Below are 22613 nucleotides of genomic sequence, written 5' to 3'. Positions count from 1 at the left end.
GTTTAATTTTTAAGTACCCGAAATTATTTATTTTAATTATTTTCGATTTTTAAGTACCCGAAATTATTTATTTTAATTATTTTCGTTTAAATACCTAAACTATTTGAAAATACTCCCAAATTATTTTGCTCCGTTATTTATTTTAATTATTTTCGTTTAAATACCTAAACTATTTGAAAATACTCCCAAATTATTTTGCTCCACGACAAACCCCAACAACCCCGTTCTCTCCCTCCTCTCTTTTCCAAAAAAACGGCTGCACGCGCACCTCATTCAATAATTTATTTTATTTTATTTTTAATTTTTTATTAATTTCTTTTCCTATTTAAACCCCCTTAGCCAATCATCTCTTGCTCACCCTCTCTCATTTCTCTCTCTCGTCTTGCTGTCGACCTCAAGCCCAGAGCTCCGCCCAGCCGTCAACCGACTTCGACCGCCGCCTGCTCAGGACCATCGCCGCCGCCTCCCCCTTTGGCCAGCACCGCCTTCCCCAGCGACCTCCGCCTACAGGCCCCCGCGAACCCCCCTCTCTGCCAGCAGCTCCGACGAGAACGGCCCTACGCTCGAGCGCCGCCCACCAGCGAGCTCCGCTCTGCCAGCACCGACCCTCTCCCGCCGTGCCTCTGCCCTGACCCGCCGCCGCTCTGCCCAGCAGCACCATCACAACGTTCCTCCCCCTCGAGCTCGAACCGACCACCCAACCCACGCCGCCTCCTCAGCCTGAGCTCCACCACTGCCCTCCTCGCCTGCACCCCCTCCGCTCTCTCCTCGTTCCTGGCGTGACGAGGCTCATCCCTAGCTTCGCGCCGCCGTCCAGTCCTCGCGCCCAGCATGCGAGCCCCCAACAGTCACCCTTTCGGCCTCAGCTTCTCCATACTCTGGCTTCCCTTGACCACGACGGGGGCCACCCCTCGACCAACCCAAACTCCGTCGGCACTCCCCGATGCTCGCCGCAGCTCCGCTGTCCTCTCCTACAGATCCAATCGTCGACCTCCTCCTCGAGCACACCCGCGCAACTCCCTCCGCCTCCAGTCCTCCATCTCCGGCTCCCCTTGACCACCGACGTCGACCACCCAACTCCGTCGACTCCCCGCTATCCTTCATATTTGCCGAACACCCTCTGCCCCCTCCACGAGATCCCCGTTGACGTCGCCATTCAGATCCGTCGTACCGCATCTACACGGCGTCGTCGTCTCGTCATCAGACCCCACGGTCTCGTAGGCAAGATCCCGATACTCTTTTGACTTATCATTCAATTCTTAGACCGCTCTGAATTAATTAGTTGCTTGCAAGATCCTCATTCTTGCTCAGTATAATTTTAAATTTATCATAAATTAATTATGCATAATATCTCGTCCCTCGAACAACTATTCGTTACAATTATAGAACTGTCGTGAACATATTGGACTGAGAACTATAACGTATAGAACTGTCGTGAACGAAACGGACTGTGGACAATAACGTATGACCATTCATATTGTAATACATATACTGTGATGACCTGTACGGATTTATTTAACGAATGATACTAAAAATAATATTTTGATAATAGATACTGTAAAGATAAAATAAGATAAAATTATTTTAGATTAGTTTATGATTTTTTAAGGATTTATTTGACAAAATAATCATTTTAAAATAATTATAATAAATTATTTTGGTGAAAAATCATTTTAGAGTAATTATAATAAATTAATAGAATTTATTTGATAAAAGAATTAATTTAGAATAATTTCAGTAATTTAAGAAAGTTTTATAAAAAGAATTATTTTAGGATATTTATAAATATTTTTAAAGGATTTATTTTAGAAAAAGGATTATTATGGATTTTTCATGATTTATGTTTAACGGACTGTGGACAATAACGTATGACCATTCATATTGTAATACATATACTGTGATGACCTGTACGGATTTATTTGATGAATGATACTAAAAATAATATTTTGAATATAGATACTATAAAGATAAAATAAGATAAAATTATTTTAGATTAGTTTATGATTTTTTAAGGATTTATTTGACAAAATAATCATTTTAAAATAATTATAATAAATTATTTTGGTGAAAAATCATTTTAGAGTAATTATAATAAATTAATAGAATTTATTTGATAAAAGAATTATTATGGATTTTTCATGATTTATGTTTCTTAATTTTAATTATGTGATATGTTATGATCTTGCTGTATATGATTAGTTGTGTTTATTACTGTTCGAACCAGGCCGAAATCAGATTGCGTGTAGTCCTCTCACCGAACCATTTCGTGGGTTTGGATGCACGTAGGAGATTTGTGAACAGTCAATTATCCGGTGATATGAGCGTTGGCTCTGTGTGAGATGTGACCAGTGATCTGTTATAGAATGACTAGTTACATGACTTGTTACCAGTGGATCAGTGTCGCCACTGTGGTTGGTTTGTTGAGTCAAGGTGAATCGGTATCGTCATTTTGGTTAGGATTTATGGATCCTTGTGAGACGTAGATCGGTTGTATTTCTTTCCATACATAGATCGGGGTTAATATTTAATTATCTATAATTTAAGACATATGGTATATACATGAGGGTTTCCTTGTTTGGATTATTTCGCTCGACGTACTACATCTCTTGTTGTAGATTTTTAAGTATTAATTCCATCTAGTGTATAACTCTGTACTTGGATGATTATTCTGATCACTAGCTGCATGATCGACTTGTTACTTGGTTGATTCCCTTGGATTTATTATGATTATTCTATTCTGGCAGTAAATTATATTTAGACTTTCAGTTGTATGTTTTCATCGTTATTACCATTATTGCATTAGTCGCTCGACCGTTCTTTTCTCCCTTTTTGGGATCTTGCCGTGTGCCTTGCACCCTGACGTACACCTGTTTCCTCTGGTGTACGTCAGATTTAGATGATGGACAGCTTCAGTTCGGAGTCGTACAGGAGCCAGATGATTCCCCGCAGGAGTGCTCTATAGACCGAGCAGAAGAAGCCGAAGCTTAGTTATTGGTCCTCCATTTTATTCCGCCTGATCATTGTATTTTATATTCTCCAGTATTTCATTCAGATAGTTTGTATAAGGGCATGTTTGGCCTGAATATTATGTCTGGATGATCATTTCAGTTGTGATATGTATCTTTTGATTCTGAGTTGTTTATTATATTCTCATTACTGTGATCGGGGACCTGTGCCTTCGTTTGTATTTCTTGATGCTTAGCGTATTAGATTGAGAAGACGAGGTCTAGCACTTATCTCTTCTCAGTTTAATACGTCGTGGGCTTACTCGCGTCCCGATTCCCTGGTATTTTGGGAAGCGGGGCGTGACATGGACGCACGCTTGAAGGTCATATTGGGGTCCATGATTGTGATGAAGGGCGTCAGAAGGAGCAATTTGTATTATTTGCTCGGATGTACGACGATTGATAGGGAGCTGACGACGTTGTTTGATGCTGGGTTATTTGATTGGTAATGCCGTGTATAGGTTGTTGATGAGTGCTTTGACCTGCAGTTTGAAGTTCTGTGAACACATTGGTATGAGCAAGAAGACCGAGGTGGAGTTTGGCACTTCTATCCATCATTCGAGGGGTCTTCTGAGGGGTGCTCATTCAGGCATTCGGGGGCCTTCCAAGAGAGCATCATTGGGAGGCAATAGGTATGTGGTTTCCGTAGTTGGGGATTGCTCTAGGCATTAGTGGGTTGTAACCAAGTCCCGTTGGTGTGAAGTCTGAGAAGCCCGTAACAGATGGAGGAAGTGTGTTGGTAGAAATGTAACTCGACGTTCTGATTATGGTAGGGGTTCTTTCTTGTGTTTGTGCCGAGCTCACGGCAATAGGAGACACTTCATTGGTGTGGAAACTTTGAGGCAATGTGAAGAGATGGCAGATTTGGGGAGCTGTTCCTTTCTGGAGGAGGATAGGCATTTGATGTCGAGCATTGGCATTGGTTTTAGAGCTTCGACATATTTGGATCATCTCAGCCATAGGTTGTCGATTGCTGCATGTAGATATATGGGATCTGGTGGAGCTGCTTCAGATTTTGGGTTACATTAGATGTTTGGCTACCCAGCACTTGGTCACATTGTGGATGTGAGATTTGATCCGATAGCACATTTGGGAGTCAGAAGCGTGTTTGATTATCAGATATTGGCTTCTGACTTTGTTCTGAGCAGGTATGTCACTTTTGACTCTCGACAGGTGGAGAGTGGTGATCAGATCTTTAGGACATCGCAGCGGGTGGAGAGTGATGCTACTCCACGTTGGGTGGAGACTCCAGATCATACTGTATCATTTGGGATTCTAGATGATGTGACACAGATTGGGAATCGTGTTGATTTAGATGCAGATGATAGGTTGATTGATTCGAGTGCAGCTGATAGATGTAGTTTGGATATGACCATTGGTTCATCTCAGGTGGAGATGTTTGGATTGTTTCAGTTTGGGGCCATTTGAGGTGTTATCAGCCGTAGACTTGATTATGATGTTGGAGAAGTGTTGCGAACTCTTCTAGTGGATTGAGGCTTTTGGAGGCCATTTTGGTGAACTACGTGAATGCTTGATTTCTTGGGCAAGAGGATACGTAGGCAGTCATTTATGATACAGCCGGTTTGGTGAGTTGATACCGACATTTGGAGTTTGTTCGCATTCTCGTTTGGGTTCTCGACTTGTTATGGATTGAGTCCGTTGTCGTGGATTTGTTCTACTTCGTACTGGATGCAACAAGTGAGACGTTTGGTTTGTATTGGTGTCGGCTCAGTTTTGGAAAAACTTCGCCAAGGTGGAGAATTGTTGGATAGCAGTATTCCTAATTGATAGCAATATTCCTAATCTATTAGGATTCCTAATTTATTTTGGTAACATGAGGTTATTAGGATTCCTAATCTATTTTGGTAATAGGTTATTAGGATTCCTAATTTGTTTTGGCTTTTGGTTTAGAATTCCTAGTTTGTTTATGATTTTAAGATTTCTATATATATGGAACAAGAGAGAATAAAGAAGAAAATTAGGGATATTTGGAGCACAGAAAAGAGGTATTTTCTGAGCTATTTGTTTAGGGTTTTGTTTGGAGAGATTAAGAGCTTGTTTTTTTTTGGTAAATGAAAAATTTTATTCATCAACCAATATGAAGGAATATATACATCAAGAATCTCATCATAATTTGTGAGATGACAATGATTTGTATCTAGAGTTCAAAAGAAGAAAATTTATGCACCAGATATGCTCAAAAAGCACAACAATAGGTTTATGCATCTCCTGGGCTTCTTGCTGCTGTTTCAGAACAACTGACACTACCAGGCAGTGTATCCTCCGACATCAGATTGCATCCTGCTATGCTTATAAAGAGATCAACCATTTTTTGTAATTCCATGGCATCTCATTGTTAAGGATAACTGACATTAAGTCCATTTTGATGCATTTGATGATTTGCTCCACACTCCTGTAAGACTGCTTAAAAATCCTCCCATTACGTTCCAGCCATATGTTGTAAATTGAGGAGGTGAGAGCCATCCTTTTAACATTGATCTTGAATTCTTTCCTCCTTTGGTTAGTTTCATACCAACCTATCAAAAGGTTCCAGTCACAGCTTTTCCAATGGAATTGCAACCAGTTCATAACTGCATTCCATATATCAGTCAAAAATTTGTATTCAAAGAACATGTGATTACGAGTTTCAGTTCCTGACCCTGCACATAGCACACACTTGTTGATTTGAATGATCCCTCTTTTTAGCAGCTTATCCTGAGTTAGTAGTCTATCTTGAACTGCTAACCAAGAAATAAAAGAGTGCTTAGGGTAGTTTAGCTTTCCCCAAATTGTGATACTCCATGGTACTGGCACTCTGTTTGTAATAGGAAATAAGAGCATGGTATAAATCTGACAGGATGATTTTTGAGCTCTTGCAACAGGAGTTAATTAGGCTAATTAGGTTATCCACTCCTCCACAATAATCCAGAGCTTGGTTTCTGATTTTCAGCAGCTGCTTCCATAACCAGGAATCATTGTTTTTGATTTCCACTTGCCATACATTCATGTTCCTGAGATATGTACCATGGACCCATTTAACCCATAGAAGCTCTTTGTTAGTGTGTATGTCCCATAGAGTCTTTAAAGCTGCAGCCTTGTAATCCCAGTTTGTACTCTTTCTCTATTAGTGAAAACCACATCCCCTTTCTTGCCCCGTGGACGTAGGCAATTTACCGAACCACGTAAATCTCTTGTGTTATTTGGTGACTGTGCTTGTTTATTTGGTTGTGATCTCTCTTATTTGGATTGTGTGTGATTCGACCGCTTCCGCGCCGCGCACAACAATATGTGTGTGTATAAACATTTGAAAGTTTTTTGTTGTGATAAACATGGTATAAATGCAAGATTTCCCCCACAATAATTTAGTTATTTTTTTAAAGAGTAAGTTCTCTAACATATTGGCCAGAAAATTAAGTAGGCAAACATTGTAGCGCACGGTAGGTGGATCATCGCATAGCGACTACCGCTATTTTCCGGCATATCGAGTAGGCTCTTCAACTTTCTAACATTGACTTCAAAATCTCACCCTAATACAATATTAAACTTCAAGTAGCAATATTCAAAGATAAATTCCATTAGGTTTTCATACTCTTCACCCTATATAAATACATGCACGCCTAAATCTTTTGTATCTCATAATCCATTAATCCTTTAGCTATAATGGCTTCAAACACTAGTTTCTCATTCTCTGCAGCCTTCCTCATTTTCTTCATCGTGGGCCTAGCTTCTGCTCAACTCTCTACTACATTCTATAATGCTTCATGCCCTAAAGCTCTAGAAACCATACACGCTGCGGTTAGCGCTGCAGTGTCGAAGGAGCGACGCATGGGGGCGTCGCTGCTTCGTCTACATTTTCACGATTGTTTTGTGAATGCAAGTGTTACATAAACTCATGTCTAATGTTATTTTTTCCCCTTTTAGTCAGCATATTTCTTATCTTTATCTCTTAATATGAAGCATGTTTATCTCGGAGCTAGTTAAATAACTATTAGCATATATATGGCTATTTAGCTAGCTCCAATACGAATAATTATACCCTAATTATTAATAACTATTGGCGTAGATATTCTTAAAAAAACTACCAGCATATGTATGATATATCCTAGAATACTGAAAGCTTCAACTAAGTATTTTATGCTTCATGTCACATACGCATTTCTTATACATTTGTACTCTTTGAATCAAAGAAACAAATGCATGCGTGACTTTCATTGCACGTCTTAACTTGCTGATTCTGTAAATATCATTTTGTTGTCAAAATCATAATATTACAATATCATACATGATGCATGCCCTTGGTTCACCATTTGATGTTTTGATTTGATGATCGACATGCAGGGCTGTGATGGATCGATACTATTAGACGACACATCGAGCTTCACTGGAGAGAAAACGGCTGGACCGAACAACAACTCGCTCAGAGGATTCGACGTTGTTGACACCATCAAATCCCAAGTTGAATCAGTCTGCAAACAAGCTGTGTCGTGTGCTGATATTTTAGCTGTGGCTGCTCGAGACGCCGTTGTTGCTGTACGTAAGACCTATTAATAATTCTCTTGCTTGAAAAACAAACATCTTAATTAGACAAATTATTAAATAACATATAAACATGAAATAATCCTAACAAAAAACGGAAATTTTATTAAAATTGGCGTAAAATTATTATACTCGGGTGATGTTACTTGGGGTATGATTTTCGTGTGATCGGTATGTGTATAGTTGGGTGGACCTTCATGGAGCGTGCAGCTTGGGAGGAGAGATGCGACGACTGCGAGTTTTAGCGCCGCGAACAACGACATTCCTTCGCCTACTACCGACCTCAGCCCTCTGATATCGGCCTTCTCAAAGAAGGGACTTAGCACCACTGACATGATAGCTCTCTCAGGTACATGAATCGCTTCCAAAGTATTATCCTCATAGAAAGAGAAAATTGTCTTTTTTTTTTGACAAAAATACCCTCCGAAAGGTAGAAGAGTGAAGAAAAAAAATTCACAGAGGGGGTCCATCTGCAACAGTAAAACTAGCTAAAGGGCTAGTAAGAGCACGTCTGGAAATTGGTCAACTGTCTTATATGACACTAAGACATGTTTGCTAAACAGGTTATTTTGGTTTATGAATACCCAAAAAAAAAAAAAACAGCTACCTATACCCAGCTTTTTTAATTTGACTTATAAGCCACATAGTTTAACCAAGTAAATGACCAGTTTATTCTTCAACATTTAAGATAATTCCAAAGTCAATCTATTCCTCTATCTCCAACCTGATTACTTTTAGAGTCATGTCCTTCTTGGCCATTTTTACAGCGACGATGAATTATAATCCATCCATTCGCCAAACACTAGCTCTCCTATTGAAAGTAGATTATAATCCACCCTTTTTTTTAGCCAAACACACTTTGACCTATAATCCACTTGGATTGTAATTCACAAATGAATTATAAGCAAAGTTCCCAACCATGCCCTAAGGTCAAAACAACGGGGACAAAAACTAACCTACTAAGCTTCAATTACCTAATTTTCTCAGGTGCACACACTATAGGCCAAGCAAGGTGCACATCATTCAGAACCCGAGTCTACAATGAAACCAACATCGCCTCCTCCTTCGCTACCTCCCTCCAATCAAACTGCCCGACCTCCGGCAGCGACGACAGCCTCAGCCCTTTGGACGCCGTATCTCCCTACGTATTCGACAATTACTACTACAAGAATCTCATCAGAAACAAGGGGCTCATGCATTCTGACCAGCAGTTGTATAACGGGGGGTCTGCAGACTCTCAGACGACGACTTATTCGAGCGATGCCGCAAAGTTTTACAGTGACTTTGCCGCGGCGATGGTCAAGATGGGAGGCATTAGTCCTCTAACTGGGAGTAATGGGGAGATCAGGACCAATTGCAGGAAAACAAACTAATTAATTACTAATGTTTCTTAAATTTATCGGGGCTGAAGAAGTTTGGGCCCTTGTTATGAGAGTTTAATGTGATGTTTGTGTTATGAATAAGGTTCGAAGGGATATGTAGGTGTTTTATGCGTGAATTTAATTTCAGGCTTGAGTCCTTGCGTGTTCTTAGTGAGGATCCGAGCTGATATTTGATGCGAGTGCATGGTTCCTCGCGACTGTACATTTGCAATGTAAACGTCGGTTGTATGTGACGATAGTTTCTGCAATGTTATTGTTTACGACTGTAGTTTTATTTATTTGGTTCAGTTTTTAAATTTAGAAATTGGTGACTGCAATTGCTCGTAATGTGTTTGTTTTGATTTGCTAGTTATCCTTGGATGCGATAAAATCCTTTTGCAGTTAGAAAAAAATTGCAATTGTGACCTGCATTTAACAATAACAGGCTTGAATCTTAGGAATCCAAGCGCGAATTAAAAAAAAAAAACATAGATATGTGGCAAATCCTCTATAGAATTGTTAATTGGGAGTGGATACAAACCTCCGACGGCGGAGGAGCTTCGACGAGCTCCAGGATGGCGCAGACAAGCTTCAGTTGTCGCAGGCGAGCTCGAGCTCCGCGATCGAACGCCACCCTGACCTCGGCGTTTTTCGAGCTCGGCGTTTTGGCGGTTCGAACTCTGCGTCACAGGGATCCGACCTCTGCGTTTGGCGATGCCGACCTCTGCGTTCGGGGCCTCCGACCTTGGCGTCAAAGAGGGACGCTCGCGTGGTTGGCGACAGGCTGTCGCCAGCCTGTCAATTCCGTCTATAAAAGCCCCTCTCCCGTCGACCTAGGGTTTTGGCTTTTTCCCCCTTCCTCCGATTCGTCTCTGGCGGCGATTTTTCCCTTTTCGTTCTTCGTTTCCTTTTTTCTCCAGCACTCAGAGTTAGGATTTTGAGGGGAGATTAAAAGGGGGATTTAAGAAGAGAGAGAGAGAGAGAGAGAGGGGATTAAAGAGAGAGAGAGAGAGATCATTAAAGAAGGGGTGCTTTATATTGTGGGGTATTTATTTATTCTCAAGTGAGAATTGAAAGTGTTCATATCCTTTAATTATTAACACTGTAGCTACAGTGTTCATTTGAGAGATCTCATTTTTGATCTGCTCTTATAATTGTAATTTCTTGTTTGATTAATAAGAAATTATCTGCGTGGCTCCCGAGGACGTAGGCAGTTGCCGAACCTCGTAAATCTTGTGTACTTTTCTCTATATTGCGTTTCTGTTGCATTAGGGATTTCAGCCTCAGATTCCCAACAACTGGTATCAGAGCGTGAAACGATCTAGAGAAAGTCAGATTCAAGTGGGAGCCATGGCCGCAGATGAGGCAAAAATGAGACTTGAGAAATTTGATGGAACAGATTTCGAATTCTGGAAAATGCAGATAGAGGATTATCTGTATCAGAAAAATCTGTATCAACCACTATCGGGGAAGAAGCCGGAGGGTATGAAGGAAGAAGATTGGAATCTTCTGGACAGAAAAGCCCTCGGGGTTATTCGTTTGACGTTAACCCGCACAGCCGCGAACAAAGTTCATTTGATGCGGCGGTTATTCAATCTGAAAATGGCGGAAGGCGCGTCAGTAGCACAACACCTCAATGAACTTAATACAGTTACAACCCAATTGAGTTCAGTGGAGATTGAGTTTGATGAGGAAGTTCGGACGTTGATACTTTTGTCTTCCCTACCAGAGAGTTGGAACGCTACAGTCACAGCTGTGAGTAGCTCGTCGGGAAAGAAAAAGTTGAAGTTCGGCGACGTTCGTGATTTGGTTCTCAGTGAGGAGATCCGACGGAGAGAAACGGGTGAAGCTACAACGGAAAGAAAAAGTTGAAGTTCGACGACGTTCGTGATTTGGTTCTCAGTGAGGAGATCCGACGGAGAGAGACGGGTGAAGCTACAACCTCTTCAGTATTGCATACAGAGTCAAGAGGTAGAAATTCAACCAGAGGAAACGGACGAGGAAAATCAAACTTCAGAGGTAGATCAAAGGACAGGAGGTCCAAGTCAAGGAATCCAAGCAACAGCTCGAAGGCTATCGAGTGTTGGAATTGTGGAAAGACCGGGCATTACAAGAATCAGTGCAAGAGCGCACAGAAGGAGAAGGAAGCGAAGGCAGAGGTGAATGTCACCTCCACTTCAGGAGGAGACGACGCATTGATATGCTCTTTGGAGAGCAAGGAGGAATCTTGGGTGTTAGATTCAGGAGCGTCGTTCCATGCTACCTCTCAGAAAGAATTCTTCGAGAAGTATACCCCCGGAAATCTTGGATACGTATATCTTGGTGATGATCAACCATGTGCTATTGTGGGCAAAGGCGTGGTGAAAATTAAGTTGAACGGGTCAGTATGGGAGCTGAAGGATGTCAGGCATATTCCCGACCTGAGAAAGAACTTAATATCCGTAGGTCAGTTGGCTGGCGAAGGATATACCACGACCTTCCATGGAGATGATTGGAAGATCTCAAAGGGCGCAATGACGATTTCCCGAGGCAGGAAGACTGGTACCCTGTATATGACAGCACAACCTTCCATGGAGGTGATTGGAAGATCTCAAAGGGCGCAATGACGATTGCCCGAGGCAGGAAGACTGGTACCCTATATATGACAGCAGGTGCACGTTGTTTGATCTCAGTTGCAGCAGGCAATGAGACTTCAAAGCTGTGGCACCAGAGACTCGGTCATATGAGTGAAAAGGGGATGAAGATCATGCACACAAAGGGGAAACTCCCAGGACTGCAGTCAGTGGAGATGGATATGTGTGAAGAATGTATACTTGGAAAGCAGAAGAGAGTCAGCTTTCAGATAAGTGGCAAACCCCCAGGAAAGAGAAGCTAGAGCTCGTTCACTCCGATGTGTGAGGACCAATAACCACCGCGTCCATTGGTGGAAAACACTACTTCGTGACTTTTATCGATGATCACTCTCGGAAAGTATGGGTCTACTTTCTGAAGAAAAAGTCAGAAGTGTTTGAGGCTTTCAGAAGATGGAAAGCCATGGCAGGACCGATAATGGCGGTGAGTATGAAGACACCGGATTCAAGAAGTTCTGCTATGAGCACGGGATCAGAATGGAAAGAACCGTGCCCGGTACGCCTCAGCAAAATGGTGTATCTGAGCGAATGAACCGAACGTTGACGGAGAGAGCCAAAAGCATTCGAGTACAATCAGGCCTACCGAAGCAGTTTTAGGCAGAAGCGGTCAATACAGCAGCTTACTTGATCAACCGAGGTCCATCGGTTCCATTGGAGCACAGAATACCAGAAGAGGTATGGTGCGGAAAGGAGGTAAAACTCTCACATCTTAAAGTTTTCGGTTGTGTAGCTTACGTGCATATTAGTGATCAAGGCAGGAATAAGCTTGATCCCAAGTCAAAGAAATACACTTTCATCGGCTATGGTGAAGATGAGTTCGGCTACCGCATTTGGGACAACAAAAACAAGAAGGTGATCAGGAGCAGAGATGTGATATTCAACGAGAAGGTGATGTACAAGGACATGCACAAGACAAATAACTCAGAGAGCGAGTCAATATTTGTAGATGCAGATGATGTCCCGAGTAACCTCTCGGAAGAACCCAATGCAGAGGGTCCTCAGCAAGAAGAGCCTGTTGGACAAGATGGTGCGCAGGAGCCCGACGCACCAGCTCCGATATTAAGAAGATCTTCTCGTCCTCCTGTACCCAACAGGAGATACATGAACTATCTGTTGCTGACAGATGGTGGGGAGCCTGAAAGCTTTGATGAAGCTTGTCAGTGTGGAGATGCGAGCAAGTGGGAGCTTGCAATGAAAGATGAGATGAAGTCTCTCATATCAAACCAGACGTGGGAACTAGCTGAGTTGCCCACGGGTAAGAAGGCACTCCACAACAAATGGGTGTACCGGGTGAAAGAGGAGCAAGATGGTTCCAGAAGATATAAGGCTCAGTTAGTTGTCAAAGGTTTCCAGCAGAAGGAAGGAATTGACTACACCGATATTTTCGCTCCCGTGGTGAAGCTAAATACTATCAGGACCGTGATGAGTATTGTAGCAATTGAAGATCTTCATCTCGAACAGTTAGACATGAAGACGGCGTTTCTTCACGGAGATCTAGAAGAGGAGATATACATGCACCAGCCAGAAGGTTTCTCAGAAGAAAAGAAGAAGAACCTGGTGTGCAGACTCAAGAAGAGCTTGTATGGCCTGAAACAAGCCCCAAGACAGTGGTACAAGAAGTTTGACGGCTTCATGCACAAGGAAGGTTTTCAGAAGTGCAACGCCGACCACTGTTGCTACTTCAAAAGATATCAGTCCAGCTATATCATCCTACTGCTGTATGTTGATGATATGTTGGTTGCAGGAGCAGATGTGAAAGATATCAAGAGTTTGAAGCAGCAGCTGTCAAAGGAGTTTGACATGAAGGACTTGGGTCCAACGAAGAAGATCCTTGGAATGCAAATCACGAGAGATAAGAAGAGAGGTCTCTTGCAGTTTTCTCAGACGGAGTACATCAACCGTGTTTTGCATAGATTCAACATGGGCGACGCCAAGCCTGTGAGCACACCCTTGGCCAGCCATTTTCGTCTGTCAAAGGATAGTATGGCTCAGGTTCCTTACGCCTCAGCTATCGGAAGCTTGATGTACGCAATGGTCTGTACGCGACCAGATATTGGCCATGCAGTGAGAGTGGTCAGCCGGTTTATGTCGAATCCAGGAAAAGCTCATTGGGAAGCAGTCAAGTGGATTCTGAGATATCTACGAGGCACCACACAGAAGTGTTTGCACTTTGGTAAGGGAGAGGTAGAATTGCAAGGGTACGTAGATGCAGACTTCGGCGGCGAAGTTGATCACCGAAGAAGCACCACTGGCTATGTATTCACCGTCGGAACTACAGCTGTTAGTTGGATGTCACAGATACAGAAGATCGTTACCCTATCCACTACAGAAGCTGAGTATGTTGCAGTGACTGAAGCCAGTAAAGAGATGATATGGCTTCAGGGTTTGTTAACAGAGCTGGGATTCAAACATGAGAAGAATGTTTTGCATAGTGATAGTCAGAGTGCGATACACTTGGCGAAGAATTCAGTATTTCATTCTAGAACGAAGCATATTGCGCTTCGGTATCACTTCATCATATCCCTGTTGGAAGATGACGTGTTGAAACTGGAAAAGATTCCAGGAATTAAGAATCCAGCACATATGTTAACAAAGAAGGTGACTGTTCAGAAACTGGAGTTGTGCGCAACTTCAGTTGGCCTTCATGCATAGATAATGAGGGCGGAGCCACACAGGAGAGAAGCTTGATGAGATAGTCTGTTAGCGTCGGTTTGGTCTCCAAGTGGGAGATTGTTAATTGGGAGTGGATACAAACCTCCGACGGCGGAGGAGCTCCGACGAGCTCCAGGATGGCGCAAGCAAGCTTCAGTTGTCGCATGTGAGCTCGAGCTCCGCGATCGAACGCCACCCTGACCTCGGCGTTTTTCGAGCTCGGCGTTTTGGCGGTTCGAACTCTGCGTCACAGGGATCCGACCTCTGCGTTTGGCGATGCCGACCTCTGCGTTCGGGGCCTCCGACCTTGGCGTCAAAGAGGGACGCTCGCGTGGCTGGCGACAGGCTGGCGGCAGCCTGTCAATTCCGTCTATAAAAGCCCCTCCCCCGTCGACCTAGGGTTTTGGCTTTTTCCCCCCTTCCTCCGATTCGTCTCTGGCGGCGATTTTTCCCTTTTCGTTCTTTGTTTCCTTTTTTCTCCAGCGCTCAGAGTTGGGATTTTGAGGGGAGATTAAAAGGGGGATTTAAGAAGAGAGAGAGAGAGAGGGGATTAAAGAGAGAGAGAGAGAGAGAGAGAGAGAGAGAGAAATCATTAAAGAAGGGGTGTTTTATATTGTGGGGTATTTATTTATTCTCAAGTGAGAATTGAAATGGTTCATATCCTTTAATTATTAACACTGTAGCTACAGTGTTCATTTGAGAGATCTCATTTTTTATCTGCTCTTATAATTGTAATTTCTTGTTTGATTAATAAGAAATTATCTGCGTGGCTCCCGAGGACGTAGGCAGTTGCCGAACCTCGTAAATCTTGTGTACTTTTCTCTATACTGCGTTTCTGTTGCATTAGGGATTTCAGCGTTAGATTCCCAACAAGAATAGGGGTGTATCTGCAATTAGTCCTCATACAAATCATAGTTACTTACCTATCTCTACTTCTTTCATTTGTTATACAGCTAATTAATGGCCTCTAATAGCTTGGTTGGACCATAGGATCAAGTGTTAAAAAAAGAAACACCCCGAAAATTTTCTAACTCCTCATCCTCTATTTTCAAGGTTATCCACTAAACCAGTCCAAGAAAAAAAAATCAACGACAAAACAATGAAAATTTTTATCCACTATATCCCTTTTTTCAAACAGTGGCACAAACAATTAATTCCCTAATGGAGAAAGACAATTCTAAAGAAGGAGAATCTAACATCAGAGACTGGTCGAACCCCGGCATCGACATCCTCGATAAAATCAGCCAACACCTCGGTCCGGTCGAGCATCTAAAGTTCCGATGCACTTGCCGGTCTTGGCGGTCAGTCGGCCTCTCCTGTCGAGCTCCTCCTCCAAAACACGCGTTGCTGATGTACCCGTCGTTCTCCCTCCGGTTCTGCCGCCATTTTCTCAACCCCAACGACGGCAGACGCTACAATTTCACCCTGCACGAGCTTTTCGCGGATACGTGCATTGGCTCCTGCGGTAATTGGTTACATATGTGGGGCGTCGGGCAGTACTTGTACAATCCGTCCACCCTCGAAAAAATCAGAGTCCATGAACGGGTCCACTGGCTCTTGCTGTCGAGCAGGCTTATCGCGATCTCGAATCCCAGTTCGTCGAGTTTTTCCATCATAACATGGTATACTGGCTCGACCAGCTTCTTGTGCAAGCGGCCTGGTGACCATAAATGGGTGTCGTATAAGTTTGCAGACGGATACCTTGGTCCGTCGATCATGCAACTTATCGGCCTGAAAGGCCAGTTTTACGCGCTGACTAGCGAATGTAGGCTCGCTCATATCGATTTGGATCGCGACCCGAAGCTAAAATGGATGGACGACATCGGGGTGGTTCCGTTCGACGAAAGTAGAGAACACGCGTATCTGGTGGAGTCGGATGAGACGCTCCTACTCGTAATCACTGCGTGTCGGCATCACGAAGCACATTCAGATAGGCCGCCTGCACGATGCAGAATCTACATGTTGGACGCCGAGGAGCCTTCGTGGGTGAACGCAGAGAGATCAATGGAGGGCAAAGTGTTGTTCCTCGGTAACCGGGGCTCGATCTGCGTCCCGTCGGGGCCGGAGGGCGGCCGGGTTTACACCGCTGGGAAGGACTCGTTCGGGGTGTTCGAACTGAACGGAAGCAATAACGGGGTTTTGTGCTGCGATCACGGCGACCTACCGAACGCTGTCTGGGTGTTGCCCGGGCTTATAGCGAGGGACAGGGAGCCAAAGTGGTGGGTTGCGGTGCGCAACGTGAACGAGCGTTTGCTGTTGCGTGTTGTGTTGCCTTTAGGCGTGCTGGTCGTGTTGGCCATGTTTGTGCCTTTTGGGGAGTATTTTGCTGTGTTTTTTGGGTTTATTATGGTTGCAGTTATCATGATGTGGGTTACGTATAAGGTAACTTAGTGCTACATTTTGTTACAATATGTTGCGGTCATCTTTTATGAAATCTTGTATCAAGCTGTAGCTTGTTACAATATGTTACTGTAAAGGTTTTGTGACATTTTTTTCTGGGCTTAAGTTTCATGCACCGACAATCTCAAGGAACATGCTTAGAAGATAATTTTTTTCGACGTGTCAGCGGATCAATTTAGACTTTGCCTCTTGTTTAATTAACATGTGCAAGTAATTGCTATGTTGTAGACTATAAGATTATAGCGCTCGAACATGTGTTAAATAATGTAGTTAGTTATCTTGCTTTATTTTAGTTCCACGTCGCTTAGCTTATTAGAATCCCTCTACTTTCTCTTGTATTTAAACACCTTAGTAGACTGAATAATAGTCAAAAATTATCTCATATTTCTCTATGCTTATCATTATTAACACAGCTTCGAAGTTTGGACGCAACAGAAGGCACTCATATCAAAGTAGTCCTGAATCAAATTACATCTAACATACAATTACTGTTGGAATAATCATGACGTGGCTACGCCCGAGTCACGCGTGCAGGGACGCAAGCTGGACCGAGAGAAGTGGACAAATAACTGCATGAGTTAGTTGCGGAAGTCACCTGATCCTTAGGAAAATTTGTTTTAAGTTTGTTACTGTTTGTGGAAAATTTGTAGTAAAAGAAACGAAAGAAAAATTGATCTGTATTCCTTTAATCTCAGTTACAATTGGATTTCCTGATTACAAAAGAGAAGAGAATGATCTGGATTCTCCCCTTTGTTTAATTATGGGTTATTCACGGTGGCGATGAGATGCCTCCCTCGAATGCTCGCGTCGAGTTTGCTTCTCGTTGACGATCCGACGTCTTGTTTCACTGGAACGTGGTATTCTCCTCACGATTTGACGTTGTGAAGAACTCTGAACGAGTTTAAACTCTATGAAAGAGTTGATTTAACCGAAAGTCGGTTATAAGCCAAAGATGAAGAAGATCTTGTTGCCGATCTCCAAAGCTCCAACCGAAGGATGAAGGATCCTCTTTTCGCTGCCAAGAAGTTCCAACCGACCGACCCCCACGAACTGAATTGATTTTCAGTTATTTATAGGGGATTAAGGGGTGTAACCACCTCCTTAATTCGCTCCTAAGTGGGGCTAATGGGATGTAACCGCCCCTTAAATCACTCCTGAGTGGAGTTGTGATCCCCTCAGATCGTGGGAAACAGTTTTGAAACTGTTCAGCTCGTGTTTGAACGAGTCAAACGCAAAATCCGCGTTCTGGTGTGAATTCTGCGTTCAAACGCAGTGTCTGGAAGCTTGAACGCAGTGTCTGAAAGCTCGGACGCAGCGGCTGGAAACTGCGTTGGCATCTTGTTGGAAGCTGCGTTTGGCGGCTTGGAAACTGCGTTTAGAGCTGGATGTGACCTGCGTTTACAGCGTTTGAAGGCTGCGTTTACAGCGATTTGGAAGCTGCGTTGGCGGCCGAATCTGAGCTGCGTTTGCAGCTTTTGGAGCTGCTTTTGCAACTTTTAGAGCTGCGTTTGTGGCTATGAATGCGGCGCATCTTGATGCTGGTACGCGGGGAGGACTTCCACGTCTTGATTTGAAGAGACCATTGATTTGTAGTCTCTTTCTGTCGAAGCGTTGCAAAGATCGTCATTTTGTAATCTTTACTTTAGCTCTTTGATATGCAAGAGTCGTCAGATTGTAACTCTCGATGTTGATGGTGAAGGCTGTTAAACTAGAGCTCTCATCGGTTGTCGTGAAGGTCGTCAGATTGTAACCTTCAGCGATCTACGTGACTTGAGACATGGAAGTGGCTTCCGTGCATTTTTGACTAAGTCTTTGAGACTTGTCTTTGGCTCATCTGTTTTAAGTCTCGGCTCACATCCATTAAGCTGATGGACCTGCAAACGTGCATAGGATTTTTGGCAAACCCTCAGCCATCAACGGATTTGATAAGCCTTTACCGACTACCGTTTGAGTCGGGCTAGCATGTGGATTGTCTAAGTCCGTTCCACATGTACCGTTGTGCTAAGAGAATGAACCCTCTTAGACTTGATGCTATGATTTTGAATACATAGACTTTATCATTTTTACGGAAAAAGACTAACCGACAACGCGTGTTAGGCGTAGGCTTATCTCTAATTAGGGATCGAGATAAAGTTCCCCATGCGTAAAAGGCATGGATTTTGGTGCTACGATGTTGAATACGTAGACTTTGTCGTTATTTCTTCCTGTGTTACTTGAAACACTGAAAGAAAGTTGGAAGCGCCAGAGGTGTAATATTAACTTGGCATGAATTTTCACTTAGAGTGAAATTCAGAAATTTTCTTTATTATCACTAGGATAATTCCAGAAAATATTTAATCCGTTGGGGATTTTATAATGACAACTTGCTATTCTTGTTGAAAAAGGATTAACAAGTTCATTGGGGGGTTTGACTGTTAGAGGTGTAATGTTAACCTAACAGTATTTTTATGGACCTATCGCTCCGTTGATGAGAGTCGATAAGTGGAAAGTGTTACGATCGGAGCAACTTTGAGGACCTATCGCTCTATTGACGAGAGTCGATAAGTTGATTTTGTCAGAGGTGTTTGATATTAACGTGGCAAGATTGTGTTGCGATTGGAGGTGTTGCGATTGGAGCAACTTTGTGGACTTATCATCCTATTGATGAGGATTGATAAGTGGGTTTTTGTCAGAGGTGTGATGTTAACGTGACGAGATTGTGTTGCGATTGGACCAACTTTGTGGACTTATCATCCTATTGAAGAGGATTGATAAGTGAATTGCCAGAGGTTTGGTGTTAACATGACGAGAACTTGTGTTGCGATGAGAGCAACTTTGTGGACTTATCATCCTATTGACGATGATTGATAAGTGGGTTGTCAGAGGTATGATGTTAACGTGACAAAATTGTGTTGCGATTGGAGCCACTTTGTGGACTTATCATCCTATTGAAGAGGATTGATAAGTGGGTTGTCAGAGGTTTAGTGTTAACGTGACATGATTTGTGTACTTGTGATTTGAACAAGATTTTGGGGACTAGCGTCTCGCTGGGGAGAATTGCTAAATGAGTGATGAATTTTGATACTAAGATTTTAAAGACTTAGTGTCTTGCTGGGGAAGATTGCGATTTGAGCAATTTTGAAGACCTATCATCCTATTGAAGAGGATTGATAAGTTGATTGTCAGAGGTGTATTGTTAACGTGACAAGTTAGGAGTGATGCAAACTGAATTCATACTCCGTGGGGTGATGATCGTCAGAAGTGTAATGTTATCTTGACGATGTGAAAGATTTATTACTCTTAATCCAATGGATTCCAAGTAACCAACCCCCAGTCTTGATTAAGACTTAGCAGGGGAATAAAAAGAGGTAGACAAGGCACATCACCTAGTGGGGCACTATCCATGAAGTCAGAATAGAGGCACATCACCAGATAGGCCATTATCTGATAAGTTTGACTATCAGAGGTAACTGTTAACGTGATAGTTTTGTGGACCCGCCATCCTACTTGAAGAGTTGGTGGGGAAATTTGGAGGAAAAGGACTATCAGAGGTGACGGTTAACGTGATAGTTTTGGTGGACCCGTCATCCTATTAAAGAGGATTAGTGGGAGAATTTAGAGGAAAAAGACTATCAGAGGTGACGGTTAACGTGATAGTTTTGGTGGACCCGCCATCCTACTTGAAGAGGATTGGTGGGAGAATTTGGAAGGAATAGACTATCAGAGGTAATCATTAACGTGATAGTTTTTTGTGGAAGGAATAGACTATCAGAGGTAATCATTAACGTGATAGTTTTTTGTAGACCCGCCATCCTACTTGAAAAGGATTGGTGGGGGAATTTGGAGAAACTAGACTATCAGAGGTGACGGTTAACGTGATAGTTTTAGTGGACCCGCCATCCTACTTGAAGAGGATTTGTGGGAGAATTTGGAAGGAATAGACTATCAGAGGTAATCATTAACGTAATAGTTTTTTATAAACCCGCCATCCTACTTGAAGAGGATTAGTGGGAGAATTTGGAGGCAAAGGACTATCAGAGGTGACGGTTAACGTGATAGTTTTGGTGGACCTACCATCCTACTGAAGAGGATTGGCTTCAGTGGTCGTGGTATCTTCTTCTTCTGACTGAGAAGATTGGGCTTGGTCCGATTGCTCAGGTGGATCCTGCCTACATTGTTCTTCAGCTTTGATCCTGATAATAATCTTTTGAGCCTGTTCTCCTTGAGAGATTAGTTGTCTCCAAGAACGGCATTCTGCAACTCCGATTCGGGCTAGGAGGTCAGTCTGCAAGTTGTGTCGACAGGTCTCTACTAAGGTAGACTGTGTCATACCTGACGAACACCGGAGAGCCATGGTTCGGAACCTCTTGACGAAAGCTTTGACGGACTCCCTCTTCTTTTGCTTAGTAGCAAGAAGGGTATGGATGGAGACTTCTGTATCCTCTTCAAAGAATCTTGACAGGAAGAGTCTCTCTAGATCCGCCCACTTTTGGATACATCAGGTAGTTTCCTGACCCATTCAAAGGCAACTCCCTTGAGGGTGCCAATGAATAATCGAGCCAATATGGCATCGTTTGATATCACATTCCCAGTCTGTGACTTGAAATGATAGATATGTTGGTTCGGTGATTCCATGCCGTCAAAAGTTTGTAGCGTCGGGACCTCGAATTTTGGAGGATAAGGGGCTGCATCCCATTCGGCAGGATAGGGTCTGACAACTCCCTCTTCTTGGAGCTCGCTTCTGTTGGAAATGGCATTGAGGCGGGCTTCCAATTCTTCCATTTTAGCAGATTGGAGATTCTGCTCGTTCTCAGTCTCTCTTCCTTTATCAGAGGAAGATTCCAGGTTGTGGGCTTCTTGATCAGAAGTAGCACCATCAACCATTTTTTCCTTCCCTCTACTTGTGTAAGGTCGGGATGGAGATGTTTTTCCTCTCTGGGAGGATTTTTGCCTAGGTGGTGAATCTGTCTTCTGAGATTTAGCCTTGTCTGCGACGAGTTGATTCAACAGGGCCATGAGTTCATTGAGGGTCTTCTGCTGTGATTTGAGCATGACGTCTTGCTCAGCAACCCTCTTTGAAAGATCTTCAGAATGTTCTGCCATGTGGGTGAAGCTCTCATGCCCAATGAAAGAGCTTGATGATTGAGACTCCGCAATGGCTGAGTGTTCAGGGGGAATGGCTCCTGTTCGCGTCCGAGTGCGTTGGTAGATTCCTTCAAACTCGTTAGCGATTTCTCTCTGACGGTCGGTGAACGACTTGTCTCAGAGTCATTGGAACTAGGAGCTGAGACTTTTCCTCTGCCGATCACATTGATAGTGACCCCAAGATATTCGGTCTTTGGAGACTTCTTCCTGTGAGAACGTCGTCGTTGGTTGGGCAAAGCAACGTTCATAAATTGGTCGAACACCGGGCAAAGCAACGTTCATAAATTGGTCGAACACCAACAGTTTGGCCGCATATGAGCAGCATTGACATCCTGAGAGGACCGTAGGAGTCAGCCGTTCACATTGGAATGAACGAATGACTTGTTGCATCGGTCTTTCTCTCGATATGAACTCTCTCAAATCTATTGTGAAGATTCGAGGAGAATTACTCACTGATCGTGAGGTTTGAATTGGAACCCCCAGTCCATAATTGGACAGGACTGGCTCTTGGTGAACATGGATTTGGTTGAGATGCCTTGAATCCATGAACTTCTTATATCTGCCCCTCAACCTAGTCGCGCTATGTAGAGTATACACCGGGTTCTGTATTAGATTTCGTCACCCGAACGCATGCCTGAGAGTTGCGTTCAGTTAATGGAACGCACTCCTGAAGACTGCGTTTTGACTGTACAATGCACCACTGAGGGCTGCGTTCAGTCTTATTCACACAGAGCCTATGTTTGGGCTCATAAACGCAAGGCTTGTGTTCTGAAGCAGAAACGCAGAGCACATGGTCGCGTTTAGGCTCACAAACACGAAGCTCGTGCTGACTTGAAGATCGGCATTCACAGAGATGTGCTCGTCGTAGGGATCTCATCCTTCGTCGAGCGACGTTCTTCTTTGCC

General features: G+C 43.3%; 1 protein-coding gene across 1 annotated transcript; it reads left to right on the top strand.

Moving 5' to 3' along the window:
* LOC109819894 (cationic peroxidase 1-like) lies at positions 6662-9149 on the top strand. The gene is made up of 4 exons (XM_020385861.1): positions 6662-6878; positions 7344-7535; positions 7725-7890; positions 8529-9149. The coding sequence occupies exons 1-4, from the start codon at positions 6666-6668 to the stop codon at positions 8912-8914; spliced, it is 957 nt and encodes a 318-aa protein (XP_020241450.1). The 5' UTR covers positions 6662-6665; the 3' UTR covers positions 8915-9149.

The sequence above is a fragment of the Asparagus officinalis genome, chromosome 8, assembly GCF_001876935.1.
Source record: "Asparagus officinalis chromosome 8, Aspof.V1, whole genome shotgun sequence".
Taxonomy (NCBI): Eukaryota; Viridiplantae; Streptophyta; class Magnoliopsida; order Asparagales; family Asparagaceae; genus Asparagus; species Asparagus officinalis.
Note: the sequence above shows the minus strand (reverse complement) of the source record. Positions and strands in the feature narration are given on the sequence as shown.